This window comes from Onychostoma macrolepis, chromosome 23 (assembly GCF_012432095.1).
Source record: "Onychostoma macrolepis isolate SWU-2019 chromosome 23, ASM1243209v1, whole genome shotgun sequence".
Classification (NCBI taxonomy): Eukaryota; Metazoa; Chordata; class Actinopteri; order Cypriniformes; family Cyprinidae; genus Onychostoma; species Onychostoma macrolepis.
In genome coordinates, this window is record NC_081177.1 from 3,463,000 (window position 1) to 3,477,514 (window position 14,515).

General features: G+C 36.3%; 2 protein-coding genes across 2 annotated transcripts in view; one reads left to right on the plus strand and one right to left on the minus strand.

The window, feature by feature from the left end:
* LOC131532248 (reelin domain-containing protein 1-like) overlaps positions 1–1,890 on the plus strand; it is a 5,122-nt gene extending 3,232 nt beyond the window's left edge. Inside the window, exons 4-5 of the mRNA XM_058763765.1 lie at positions 182–372; positions 1,255–1,890. Of these exons, the coding sequence (XP_058619748.1) occupies positions 182–372; positions 1,255–1,890 (827 nt within the window). The remainder of the gene's footprint in view (positions 1–181; positions 373–1,254) is intronic.
* Positions 1,891–4,378: 2,488 nt separating this feature from the next.
* slc10a7 (solute carrier family 10 member 7) lies at positions 4,379–12,500 on the minus strand. The gene is made up of 12 exons (XM_058762297.1): positions 12,289–12,500; positions 11,250–11,332; positions 11,044–11,180; positions 10,585–10,660; positions 9,511–9,549; positions 9,353–9,388; positions 9,128–9,211; positions 7,271–7,436; positions 6,459–6,510; positions 6,171–6,244; positions 5,935–6,080; positions 4,379–5,014 (listed from the first exon to the last, which is right to left on the minus strand). Exons 1-12 carry the CDS (start codon positions 12,386–12,388, stop codon positions 4,997–4,999), a joined length of 1,011 nt encoding a protein of 336 aa, XP_058618280.1. The 5' UTR covers positions 12,389–12,500; the 3' UTR covers positions 4,379–4,996.
* Between the last annotated feature and the right edge of the window lie 2,015 nt (positions 12,501–14,515).

Consider the following 14,515-nt stretch of genomic DNA (forward strand, 5'->3'; position numbering starts at 1 on the left):
GGAAATATAAACTCAAATTTACCTTTTTTTAAATTCTTTTATTCCATGGCTTCCATAGATTGCTACTTTAAAACTGTAATTTTCTGCCACCAGATAGGCTCCGCCCACAAAACCTCATCACTGTTTGCAAACACCGAAAGTGGTCTATATTTAATGCTTTGTGTGTTTCTGTTTTGTGCAGCGTCACTACTGGAAAAAACAGGCAAACACACATCCCTGTCTACACAAGCTAACACACACACCAACACACACGCAACACATAACACACACACAACCCCATCTACACAAGCTAACACACACACCAACACACACGCAACACATAACACACACACAACCCCATCTACACAAGCTAACACACACACCAACACACACGCAACACATAACACACACAACCCCATCTACACAAGCTAACACACACCAACACACACGCAACACATAACACACACACAACCCCATCTACACAAGCTAACACACACACCAACACACATAACACATAACACACACATAACCCCATCTACACAAGCTAACACACACACCAACACACACGCAACACATAACACACACACAACCCCATCTACACAAGCTAACACACACACCAACACACACGCAACACATAACACACACACAACCCCATCTACACAAGCTAACACACACACCAACACACACACAACACATAACACACACACCAACACACACTCAACACATTACACACACACAACCTCATCTACACAAGCTAACACATATGTACTGTATAACACACACACCAACATACACTCAAGACACACCAGCACTCACTCAACACATAACACACACATAATCGCATCTACACACACTAACACACACTCAACACACAACACACACACAACACCATCTTTTAACACAGACACTAACACACAGTCATTAAATGCACCACATAACATACACACCAACATACACTCAACACACAACACACACACAACCCCATCTTTTAACACACACACTAACACACAGTCATTAAATTCACCACATAACACACACACCAACACACACTCAGCAACACATAAGACACACACTAACACATATGCACCACATAACACACACACCAACACACACTCAACAACACATAACACACACACTAACACATATGCACCACATAACACACACCCCACCACACACTCAACACACAACACACACACTAACACACAGTCATTAAATGCCACTCAAACACCTCTGTCCTCGTCTACGCAAACTTTCCCAATCACATCTTCATCTCAGAGCATCTCAGCCCATAACATAAACACACCAACACCTGATAACACACACAAAAAACACACCGTCCCAAATGCACCGTTACAGACTCATGCATCTTTACACACGACAACGCAACAAACACACACCTACACACCTCCAGTACACACTCATAACACACAGTTCTTCACTGCGTCCCTCCATCCTGAACCCTCACCAGCTCCCCGACGAGCCCTTTCCGACTTTTTCCCATCGCGGGAGCCCACAGAGGGCGACATTTCTCTGACCCAGCACAAAAAACACCCATCTGATCTGTTTGGAGATGTTCTCAATCGCCCTAAACAGGCCAAAGACCCGTCCGGAGTCCCGGGGAAAGGCATCGAGAGGCCAGAGCATGTGCCCAGGCAGAGTGCGTTCGAGCTGGGTTTGCTGCTGGGTCTCTCGACTGCGCTCGGCATGGCCATCGCCGTGGGGCTCCGGTACCTGCAGAGGAAACACTGTGGCAAACGCACTGCAGTGTCACTTAACGACTGTAACCATGGCGACAGAGGCATCATCCATGTGCAGGAGGGCGGAGACCTGGTCCAGGTGCGCAAAATACGGCAGAACAGTTTCCTGGTGCTGCAAGCCGAATACAATCTCATCACTCCGACCGGGAACTGAACACGCACACAATATACTGTTTTTGAAAGAAATTACATTTAAAAAGTTTGGGGTTGGTAAGATTCTTTAACGATTTGGAAATTAGTCTCTACTACGCACCAAGGCTGCATTTATTTGGTCAAAAATACATTAAAACAGTAATATTGTGAGATATTAAAACACATCTCTTCCATCTTTATTTGACCCTCTAACTAATTCTATTTTATTTATTTGTTTTCTTTTTATTAAAAAAAAAAAACACTTAAGTTGACCTCTCTATTTCGTTTCCTAACATAAATTTTTTTAAATAAAACTCTAACACTAGCTTTCTCTATTCTTTTTCTCCTTGTTTTCTTTTCATTATATGTATGTGTGCGTATATATACAGTATATATATAAACCTTGCTGCATGTACTTACATATTATTGCTCTTTTGTTGGTTTTGATTGCTTCTATTGTCCTCACTTGTAAGTCGCTTTGGATAAAAGCATCTGCTAAATGACTAAATGTAATATATATATTATAACAATTTAGGCTGTTTTATATTTGAATATATTTGACAGTAATTTATCCCTCAAACCTTCTAAACATTCTAAAACTCTTGCACATCCTAACAACCATCCAGAATACTCTAGCAAATGTGTAGAATTACCTTAGCAACCACCCAGAACATCCAAGCAACTGGCTTGCAATCATATAGCAACACCACAAATAACCAACCACAACAACTAAAAACCTTCAAACACAGAGCTTTTCAAACTACTTCAGACTTTCTGACTAAGCTTTCTCAAGTTTGTCTTGACAAACTTTTTATCTCAGTTGAAATAGAAAATTCTGTTAACAATAGAAATGTCTTTACTGTGGCTTTTGATCAGTTTAATGTGGAAGCCCGTTTCTGCCACTGAATAAAACAAATAAAAATCACAAATTTTTATCTCATCTTTTTTTCTCCTCAGAATTGCAAGATATAAAGTTGTAATTGTGTGTTATAAAGTATTGGAAATTTTCTTTGTAACTCGCAACTGGAGTTTATGTCTTGCAAAAGTTGGAATTGCGAGATAAAAAGTTGCATGGTTTAATGCATCCTTTTGAATAAAGGTTTTGATTTCTTACTGACCTCAAACTTTTGAACATTGGTAAAGAATGTAAATAATACTTAGATGACCTGCACTGTAAAAAAAAAAAGTTGAGCCAACTTAAAATTTTAAGGCAACCAACTTCAGCAGATTTTTGAGTTTTCTCTCTCTTTCACTCTCAAACTTTATACAACAAAAATTTGAGAATCTCCACAAAAATAAAATTGTTGAAGCTGAATCTGTTGAAGCTGGTTGCCTTAAAATTTTAAGTTGGCTCAACTTTTTTTTTTTTTTTTTTACAGTGTGGTACGTCCCACAATGCAATGCGCTCAAATGGCACATAGTCCATTTCTAATGTCAATTTTAATGTCTTTCTTGACTCATTATGTGATCAGACTGACAAAAGACATCTTTACATAAAATTTCATGCTATAGTCTATAAAACTGCTTTTTAACCCACAGCATGCTGCTGTTTAAATGCACGTAAACCTCCTCAGACTGTAAGACAAAAAAGCAAAAAGTGCTTTTAAAAGACTGAAGATAAAATATAAATTGTTTAAAAACCACAAATGATGAATATTAGTCTGAATACTAGTTATAAAACTCAGTTTAAACCATAAGATACAATAGAAATGCTTTAACACAATAGCATCTATTAAAAGGTAATGAATGAATGAATGAATGAGGCATTTATATAGCGCTTTATTGTGTATTGCTATACACCCAAAGCGCTTTACAATCATGTGGGGGGGTCTCTCCTCAACCACCACCAGTGTGCAGCATCCACTTGGATGATGCGACGGCAGCCACAGGACAACGGCGCCAGTGCGCTCACCACACACCAGCTACAGGTGGAGAGGAGAGAGAGATAGAGCCAATCAAGTGGATGGGGATTATTGGGAAGCCATGATAGACAAGGGCCAGTGGAGGGAATATGGCCAGGACACCAGGGTTATACCCCTACTCTTTACGATGAGTGTCATGGGATTTTTAATGACCACAGAGAGTCAGGATCTCGGTTTAACGTCTCATCCGAAAGACGGTGCTTTTTACAGTATAGTGTCCCCATCACTATACTGGGGCGTTAGGACCCACACAGACCACAGAGAGAGCACCCCCTGCTGGCCTCACTAACACCTCTTCCAACAGCAACCTAGTTTTCCCAGGAGGTGACCAGGCTCAGCCCTGCTTAGCTTCCATGGGCAACCGGTCTTGGGCTGCAGGGTGATATGGCTGTGGCTGTGGCACAGTCAGCTGAGAGAGTAAATCAAGGTTTAATTTAGTCTGTTTCAGTGTTTTCACTGAAAACACTTGTTTGATAACTAAATATTCAATCTGTATTTGATTTGAAAAATGGAATGAATGATTAAAAGTAAATTTAATAAATAGAGATTTATTTTCAAAGCATTGTGTATTTGTGGTCAAGTCACAATTGATTTGTCGTCTTTTTTTCTTTCTTTTTTTTTTACATTTTTGCATCAGAAAAATTTGCACACAAAATCTCATTTAAACAGAATTTGACAATCTTTATTGTCTTCAGTAACATAACATGTCAAATGGTGTCGCCGTCACTACAGCTGACCTTTTACTGCATCAGAATAAATGAACAGAGTCAGTAATACTCTCATCATTAGGTAAATGTGAAGGATGTTAGCAGTGCAATTTCACTTTAGTTTTTACTGCTGTAAAAACCCCCAAAGCCCAAAGAACACACATGAACACACAAAAGACTCCAGAGTTCTTCCTGGATGTCTAAAAAAAACTAAATAAATCCATTTGACAAAGTCTGAGTGTCGTTGAAGTAAGAAAAGATTTTACACTTCATATAAAAATAAAAATATACATTCATGTATCTGTTTAAAAAATCTCATGGAATCGTCTGTAGTCCCTGTACTGAGGCCGGTGGCCGTCTGAGGTCCCGTGGGTCACATTAAGGCACTTGATCTCACATATACATCCACCTGTTCAGCGTCTCGTCTGGTTTGGTCTCGTTGATTCTGGTCTGGTTTGGCTCAGCCAAGTGTTTCACAGCTTCCAATCGACAGTGTAGTTCATATGGGTGTTAGAGTCTGTAAGGGAAGCCAATTAAAGAGTTAAAACAGACCCAAATTAACTTTGATCCAGCATACAGTAGCACAGTAATGTCTCGTCTGTCATTTCAACATCTTGTGAAACAGATTTTAAGTTGTGAGCACAAATTAACACAATTTAAAATGGAATATTTTGTGTTTTATGCCCATTTTGTCATTTTAGATATGACACGTTCAACCTCATTCACATTAATGAATCAAATTAATTTTTTTAATCAAGGTTTCCTATCTTGGGTTCATAAGTTGATGAAAATCTAAGAATTAATTAATAAATCGAAAATATAAATAAAATTTCATTTATATATATATATATATATATATATATATATATATATTAAATATAATTAATTATAAATTTAATTTAAATTATTAATTTAATTAATAATTATTAAATTATTCATTAAAAACATTAAATTATTATTTTTAACATTATTAAAACATTATTTTTAGTTAATTTATTCATTACTATAAATTATTAACTAAAACAAAATAAAACACATTTTATTTGTTTACCTGTGAGTTGTGACTATAAATCAACATCAGAGAACTACAAACATGCAAAACCTATTTTAGGTCCAAGGGGTTTGGCTGACAAAAACATTTTATGAATCCATTATTTAAATGACAGAAAATAGTGAACTTATAAAATATTACATATTTAAAATGGAAGAATGTTTTTTTTTTTCCTATATGTAAATAAATGCTAGAAAATTTAAATATGGTAAATTAAAGCTGGAAAAATAATTCACTTTTTTCACAAAAACAACTTTACATCTTTCAGTTGTGGGATTATTTCTTAGAATTCCAACTTTATATTTCACAGAAAGTACATTTTCTCACACGTACAGCATTTTCGTATAAACTTCCATAGGTTTTGGTCAAATTGGTGTGTGTGCTACCTTCTGTCTGCCGCTCATCCATGTTTTAATGGAGGGCAGTAAGATGCTTCCCAGCAGGATCTGAGCGGGATGATAGATCAACAGAGGCACTGATATCAGAGACAGATGCTCATAACCCTCAAACACGATCTTCAGCATGGGAATACCTACACAAACACATCAAACATGAGTTTTCAGCTAGAGAAGGTAGGAAACCATTAATATTTGCTTTACTCAGACAGACGTGTGTGTTTTACCTAAAGTGAGGGATTTATGAGTCGCACAAAACATGATGGCAACCGAATCAGCCGCAGTGAAACCAGAGGATTTCCTGAAAACATCACATACAGATAAACAGATTAACACACGTTATGTCGTCTATCACACATCAAAGAGAAAGCAGATCAGGTTTAGTCAATCAAATGTGCCCAAAATGAAAGTAAAACCCGAAACAAACAGCTTAATAATCATACTGAATAATGTCTAAAACAACAGATGTCACGGAAAGACCCACTATGACAGAAAACAAATGTGTTTTCTCTCACCTTGTAGACAAGAAAAATATCAGGGCCATGAAGCTCAACTGAATGGAAAATACTAAAAATGGGGGAAAAAACAAACAATATTAATGATATACCTTGATAGGCTTACAGCAAATATGGGTCCCACTTTATATTAGGTGGCCTTAACTACTATGTACTTACATTTAAATGAATCATTTAGTACAATGCACTTATTGTGCACATACATGTTTTTACATTGTACTTATATTTTAAAAATACCTGCATGCAATTACATCTGTAATTACATTTATAATTACATTGCATTGTAATTACATTGTACTTATTTTTTGATGCAAGTGCATTTTGATGCAAGTAGCCTTACAGTCATTAAGGCTGCTTAATGTAAAGTGGGACCCAAATATGTGACCCAGGACCACAAAACCATAAGGGTCGAAATTGAGATTTATACATCATCTGAAAGCTGAATAAATAAGCTTTCCATTGATGTATGGTTTGTTAGGACAATATTTGGCTGAGATACAAGTATATTAGAAAATCTGGAATCTGAGGGTGCAAAAAAAATCTAAATATTGTCCAAATGAAGTTCTTAGCAATGCATATTACTAATCAAAAATTACGTTTTAATATATTAAAGGTAGGAAATTTACAAAATATCTTCATGGAACATGATCTTTATTTAATATCCTAATGATTTTTGGCATAAAAGAAAAATTGATAATTTTGACCCATACAGTGTATTTTTGGATATTGCTACAAATATACCCCAGCGACTTATGGCTGCTTTTGTGCTCCAGGCTCACAAATGTTTCTTGCACTGAAAACAACACACTCACTGATGAAGACGACGATGAGCAGGCTCAGATGGTCCAGCTCTATGTTGGGGTTGGAGAAGGTGTCGCAGAAGGTGGTGTAGATGATCATGAGCAGAACGACGCTGCTCACCGTCCCAAACGGAGGCTTCCGGCGGTCCAGACACTCTCTCAGGAACCTCCTGCACACCTACATGCACAAAACATGCTGGCAATTTTCACCTGAGATTCAGAGCCAACTTACAAGGGGGAAAAATGGCTTCAGAAAGATGGCAGCATCACAATGTTATTTTTACACAGAGATTAGTATGTCTATTAGTAAACTCTGTTTACTTCAGCAATCTTTGTCGCATTATGTGCTAATGGCTACCATTCAAAAATGGGGAAACTTTTGAAGTTTCATCTCCAAAGTTTGCATGGCTGTAACTGAAGTAGTATTAAAGATATCTTAATGACCTTTAAGATATTGGGTCTTAACAAACTTTCCTTTTGGCATCTTAATTTTTAAGGCCCTATACAGTTCGTTTCCAGAGATACTGGAATTTCAATATGGCTCCAGGAGTAAATTGTTAAAATCATATTACAATATCTTTAATACTTCTTGAGTTATAGGCATGCAAACTTTGGAAAAATAACATTTATGGCACTCAGATTCTGACAGAAGTAAATGAGATACATCTCTAGTTTCAACATTACTACTTCTTCAGAAATTCCTCTTTAAAAGAAAAGTAGTATCATATTTTTGCAAACTGGCCCACATTTGGTTTTTGACGATTTAACAATTTACTCCTGGAGCCATATTTAAATTCCATTATCTCTGGAACCGAACTGTATAGGGCCTTAAAAATAAACAGGGTTCCCACACCTTGGTTAACTTCAAATTCAAGGACTTAATGTGTGGACACATTTCAAGTGAGAACTAAGGTTATATCGCATCACCTTGTAAGATACATTGTTAACAGTTTTCATGTGTCAAACACAACTATGCAAAAAAGCAAATTTTTTTTTTTTGCATTTATTTCTGGGCATATGACAGAAATCTGATATTTGTCGTATTTCTGTTTTGCATAAAATGTAATAATATTTGGTACATACTATACTGTATTCTAAAATGATCTGATATTAACTTTTGCATGGATTTTATTGAAAACAGCTTAAGCTCATGTAACCAGAAGTTTTAAGATATATGAATATGCTTTTAAGTTTTTCTTGCCTCAGGCTTTACATTATCTTAACAAGCAAAGCAATTCAACATTACATCCTTTGGATCTCTGGCAAGCCATTCTTTGTAATCTTCTTTTTTGAGCCAAATATCTTGAAACTTGCATTTTCCAGTCATCACGTTTCAGTGGTTTCAGCCTATTTTTGCAATGTTTCACGGTGTGTCTGTAAAACGTTGAGGTACCATCTTAGTAGTTTTGTGTGCGTGTGAACGTCATGGCAACGAACAACACAAATTACCTCACGTGGAAAACACTTAACGTAACGCATAAATGTGCATAACTAACGTAAATCAAGCAAGCTAGTATGCATAGGCCACAAAGTGTTGGCAAAATAACACATTAGCGGACCGGAGGGAATAATATGGAATTTTCAAGGACCTATTTTCAAAAACTTTCCAGGGCCTTGAAAATTTTTAATCAGATTCACAAACTTTCAAGGATTTCAAGGACCCGTGGGAACCCTGAATAAAGATGCCAAAAGGAAAGTTTGTTAAGATCCAATATCTAAAAGGACATATTTATTTATTGTTTGTCTGTCTGTGTATCTGTGTCACAGATTAGTCAAAATCATGTTTGTTGACATTTGGTAAGTTGTGTGAAATATTCTGAGCATTAAAACACACTTTGAGCACAATTTACTAAAACAGCACACACTTACCTGTCCGACTATGAGCGGGACGACCACAGTCATGAAGAGCTGCGAGAAGATGGAGGAGAACGGGACAGAAGACGAGGAGCCCAGCTATCAAAACACAAACAATACAGTGAAAAAAAAAAGAAAAAAAAATGATACACTCAATATATTACAAAACAAAATCTGAATACAACACACCTACACAACACGCTCAGAAATGAACAGAAAACAAAGCTGTTTTTTACTCACAAACACCAGCAGCAGAAGAGGAGTGACCACAATCCCCTGCAGACAGGACAGAGAAATACAACTCTTTCACATTATACTTTTATTTCCTTGTTCTTTTGTTTGTCTATTTGTCTCTTTTCTCCTCCCTTTTTTTTATCTCTCTGTAGTATCAGACTTACCAGAAAACTCCCAAATGCAGAATTGAAAATGGCTGCAGCCTGCGAAGACAAAAAAATACATATTATATACATTAAATACATAAACAAAAAATGTTTATCTACTATAGTTACTAAAGTTACGATTTGTAGAACAAAGTGTGATTATAACAGTGATTGTAACAATTTTGTCTGCTGTAACAGGTCTATTTGTAAAGTTTTGATGAAATACATTTGTATTGTATGTGTGTTTCTGATACCCTTATGGTGAAATATTTGTAAAGTTGTGATAGAACTCGTATGTAAAACTGTGATGTGTTTGTAAAGTTGTGATTGAGTGTTTTTTGTGATGGCCATAAGCTTGTAAAGCTGTAATCATTATGATGAAAGGCATTTGTATATTCTACGGTTTTATTTATTTCGTTACGATTTCTACAACAAAGTGTGATTATAACAGCAATCGTGACTTTGTGGTGAGGTCTGTTCATAAAGTTTTGATAAAATCCATTTGTAAAGTTGTCACCCACATGGAGGAATGTATTTGTAAAGTTGTGACTGCTGTGAAGAAGTGTGCTTTTAAAGTTGCAAAGGGTGCAAGCTTGTAAAGATATGATCATTGTAATGAAATGCATTTGTAAAGTTGTGATTCAGTGCTTTTGTAAAGTTGTTACCCATATGAAGGAAGGTATTTGTGAAGTTGTGATTGCTGTGATGGAATGTGTTTTTAAGGTTGCATTGAGTGCAAACTTGTAAATATGTGATCATTGTGATGAAATGCATTTTTAAAGTTGTGATTGTGTAAAGTTGTTACCCATATGAAGGAATGTATTTGTAAAGTTGTGATGAAATGTGTTTGTATAGTTGCTGTTATGATGGATGCAAGCTTGTGACGTTGTGACCACTGTTATGAAAGATTTGAATTTGTAAAGTTTTATTTCTAAAGGGGATTATTAGTTATTTATTACACCAAATGATGTTATTGTTCTGTTGGAAAGTTATCATTTTTCCAACAGTGCGATTATAAAAATGATCATGACTTTATAGTGAGGTCTGCCTGTAAAGATTTTATAATGCATTATAGTTTTAGCATTTATTTACCTCATTTCCTCCTACAGTTTTAGTAAGGATGACAGCAGAGGAAACAGGAGGAGGCATACAAGCAACCGTCTGCAACCTGAGAGAGAGAGAAGTTAGTAAATAATAACATGCATAACTTTGCATTTAAATCACATTTGTTTCCCCACTGTATTTACAGACAGGAGCGAGTAACGCTCTACTATAATTACCCTGAGTCACTTCAGGAAATTTCAGTGAATGCAGTGACTCATGATCTTAAATGTTATAAAAACATGAAAGCCTTTTCTGTCTGTGAAAGGCTGTGTGGAGGTTGCAGGTGAACACAACGACTCTCTTGCAGGAAAATAACCAAAAGCGCCAACACAGAAGCCCTCTGAGATCCAGTTACACTCAGCACAAACCTACCGACAGAGACTCCATTCAGCCGAGCGGTGAACAGGTAGAGAGGGTGACTGTGTGACTGAAAACACATGCACTCACCCTCTGAGAAGCCATTCGTTGATCGCCGTCAGGGCCAGAACTTTGAGAAGAAGCCAAATGGCGATGGGGAAAAATACTAGCGTGAATGTCTGGACGAAGAAATGCAACTTCACGTGCATCAATGCACTGGCCAGCTCCTGAAAACAGAGCAAAATAGACATTAGTTTTTAAAAATCTATAAAATCGTAAAAACCAAACCATCGTACCTCTGTTTTCAAAGACAAGCCACTGTTAAAGAAAATAACAGATACTGCAACATAGGTGATGGTGATCTCCGGCCGAAGAGGACCTGAAAGAGAACAGACCTTATCGATCATGGGGTAATAATAGCATGAGGTAATACGCACGTAAAATGTATTTGGGACACTAGGATAATGGGACTAGGGTAATAGCAAGGCAATTTGGACATGGTTTTCTTCAATCGCTCATTGGCGTACACTTTAAATACTACAGTTTATGAACATGATAGATATTCAGTATCACATTATAATCATGCACATCATAGTGCCCTCAATGTACTGTGTTGTAAGGGAAGGGATGGTCAAACTGGTATATCAGGTGGTATTTCTTAAGTCAAAACCAACTGATATATTGTGATTGTTTTCTATATTAGATGTTCATATTGGTGGAAAAACATACTGATGATTTTTGCTGTAACATTCTTGATCAATTCAACTTTCCCATAGAGAAATTTGAACCCAAATCTCATTTCTATCCATCTGTCTATCTATGTATAACTACGTATGCAACCTTCAAACTTAAAGGCGTTTTAAACAACCAAAGGAATATTTTTCAAGGCAATACTTAATTATCTCCCATACATATAAATAGGAAAAACAGACAGTAAAACAAACAGCTCTCACCCTGAACAGGATTATTCAGATCCGGGTGTTGCAACGTGTCACAATGACAACTACACTATCAACCTGTTGCCCGCACAAACCACAGCGATTAAACACTGTATGATACTACTCAGATCAACTTCATCACGAACCCATGCATTTAGATTGAGACATCCAAAACATTTGACCCTAACTCACATAGTACTTTGTCAATGTACAAACAATCAATCATTGATCACTCCCTTGTTTTGTCAAACTCATGCATATGAGTCATCCTAATCATTTCCTTATGTTGATCACGGCAAACTGTTTTATCATCAACGCATTAACTGATTTTAAAGTTTTTTATAGACATTATCAGTTCAGAAATGTGTCCAGGCGCGCGCGGTTTGGTCATACTCACCTCCTTTCACCCCCACGGACGGCGCGAGCTTGGCGCACGTGATCACGAGCACTATACCGATGATAAACCATTCTTTACGCACGCGAGCGATCAGACCCATCGCCCATCAAACCGACGAGCATCCAAAACCGACGAGCACAGTCCGTCGAGCCTCTCTCTTCCGGACACATAAGCGATACCGTAACGACCGGAGTCACAGCGCAACAACATGACAAGCCCCGCCCCCTGTTCCAGGATTGGTTAGTGGAAGCTTCTTGTTTAAGCAGTCGGTTTGAGGTACCGATAACAACCATGGTACGCACGCTCATGAATATTTAGCCTACTACTGTTGCGTTTAGAATCGTCTGCATTTGTATCTAATGTTAATAAGCATTATGAATATTAAACACACCGTAATGACTCGTATCAGAGCGCACAAAGCATGGGAATGCGTTCAGTAATCTCTTGCACTCACGTATTTTATGAATCGACTTGCTCATGGTTATTTATTTATTTAAAATAAACCATTCTAGTATATAGTGAAACTAGAAACTAGGACTGGAATTGGGATCCACTGATCTAGCCTATTTACATTTTTTTTAAGTCCCCTTGAGATTTATGTTCATATTTCAATAATTTGATATAATTTAATAAGTTTTCTGATGCTGCTTAATTGTCACGTGACATGCAGGTAAACAAGAAAATATTTAATATTTTTCATATGTGCATCAATGTTTTAATTATTTAATTGATTTAATGATGAAATTTGTGAAAATTAAATGATTTCGGGAAATCCAGATGGAAATGTTAAAAAAAGAAGAAGTCTTATTTTTTGTAATCATCTTTTTAATAAGTGATCACAGAAACCATTTCATACATATTTTAAAAAATATGAATTTACAGTTTATTGTTTTATCTCTTGACAATTCAAGCTGCTCCTCTTCTTCATCCTCATCATCCTCCGTGAGTGAATGAACACAGATGCACTGAACTCTGGGCTGGTTCTGGTCGGGTCTCCTCAACAGAGAGAGCCAAATCCATAGAGTGAGCGTCCATTTCTTTGTAACCACTGGCTGTACATTTAAAAGAAAAGATGAAAATTACAGCTTAAATCTTCATTTGGAAACAAACTTGTGTTAATAAATTGATACCACGTTCTATAAAGAGAGAGAGAGAGAAAAAAAAAAAACTTACTCCCACAGGGCAAGACAGAAGTCAGCGTGTTATTTGTAATAATATAAAATGATCGTAAATTGTGGTTCGTTTTCGTGTATAGCGTTGATTCATTTAAACAGTCATAAAATCAGAATTCTGCTAAACAAGGGCAAATATCTGAACTCTGTCACTTAACACTGATTATTATTAGCCGCCTATTATTATTATTGTTATTCCTATTAGCCTATAGGCTATAAAACAGAAAACATAACACAAGAAAGCCGTTCAGAACGTGTTACACCTAAAAGTTTTAATAGCTGAATAAAATATATGAAATAGTTTAATGACTCACTGGTTGTATTGGAGTTTTGCATGTTCGAAGTCATTGGAGAAATTAACTCCCTTCCCTGGATTTCGTCCAGAGCCCTTGAGTAGACAATATACCTAAACATTGAGTATTCTGGGATGGGGGATTCTCAATAATCTTGATTCTACATATTCGGACTGATGCCCCCGCCCCGCATTTCCTCCTCAACTTGACCCTTATGTGGCAAGCCGTTTTAACTTTTATTCATTTTCAGGATATGACTTCTTGATATCAACAATTCACTTTTTACTAGTTAAAATGTTCATTCTTGATATCAGGAATTAATTTCTACTAGTTACAATGGCTATTTGTGATATCAGCAATTGCATTTCCACTAATAAAAATTTAAATTTTTGATATCAACAATTCAATTTTCATATGTTAAAATCCTAATTCTTGATATCAAGAGTTAAATTGTTGATATCTGTAATTGTATTTTCACTAGTTAAATGTCACCATATGCGGCCATTCAAAATCAATTGTTGATATCAAGAATTAATTTCTTACTAGTTGAAATTCTAATTTCACATATCAGAAATACAATTCTTACTAGTAAAAATGTCTATTCTTGATATCAACAATTTAATTGTCACTAGTGACAATGTTAATTTCTGATATCAAGAATTAAATTGTTGATATTGTTATGTCCCCTGATGTAATTGTGTATATTGGGAGATGGTCACATGTTGTTTTCTCCTCCCTCTTTTTCTCTCTCTCTCTCTCTCT

Excerpts from the sequence above, each read along its gene's own strand:
- slc10a7 (XM_058762297.1), bottom strand. The coding sequence starts at position 12,388 with ATGGGTCTGATCGCTCGCGTGCGTAAAGAATGGTTTATCATCGGTATA. Across the intron at positions 11,333-12,288 it reads GTCCGTGGGGGTGAAAGGAG|GTCCTCTTCGGCCGGAGATC; the intron begins GTGAGTATGACC and ends GTTCTCTTTCAG. Across the intron at positions 11,181-11,249 it reads GCTTGTCTTTGAAAACAGAG|GAGCTGGCCAGTGCATTGAT; the intron begins GTACGATGGTTT and ends CTCTGTTTTCAG.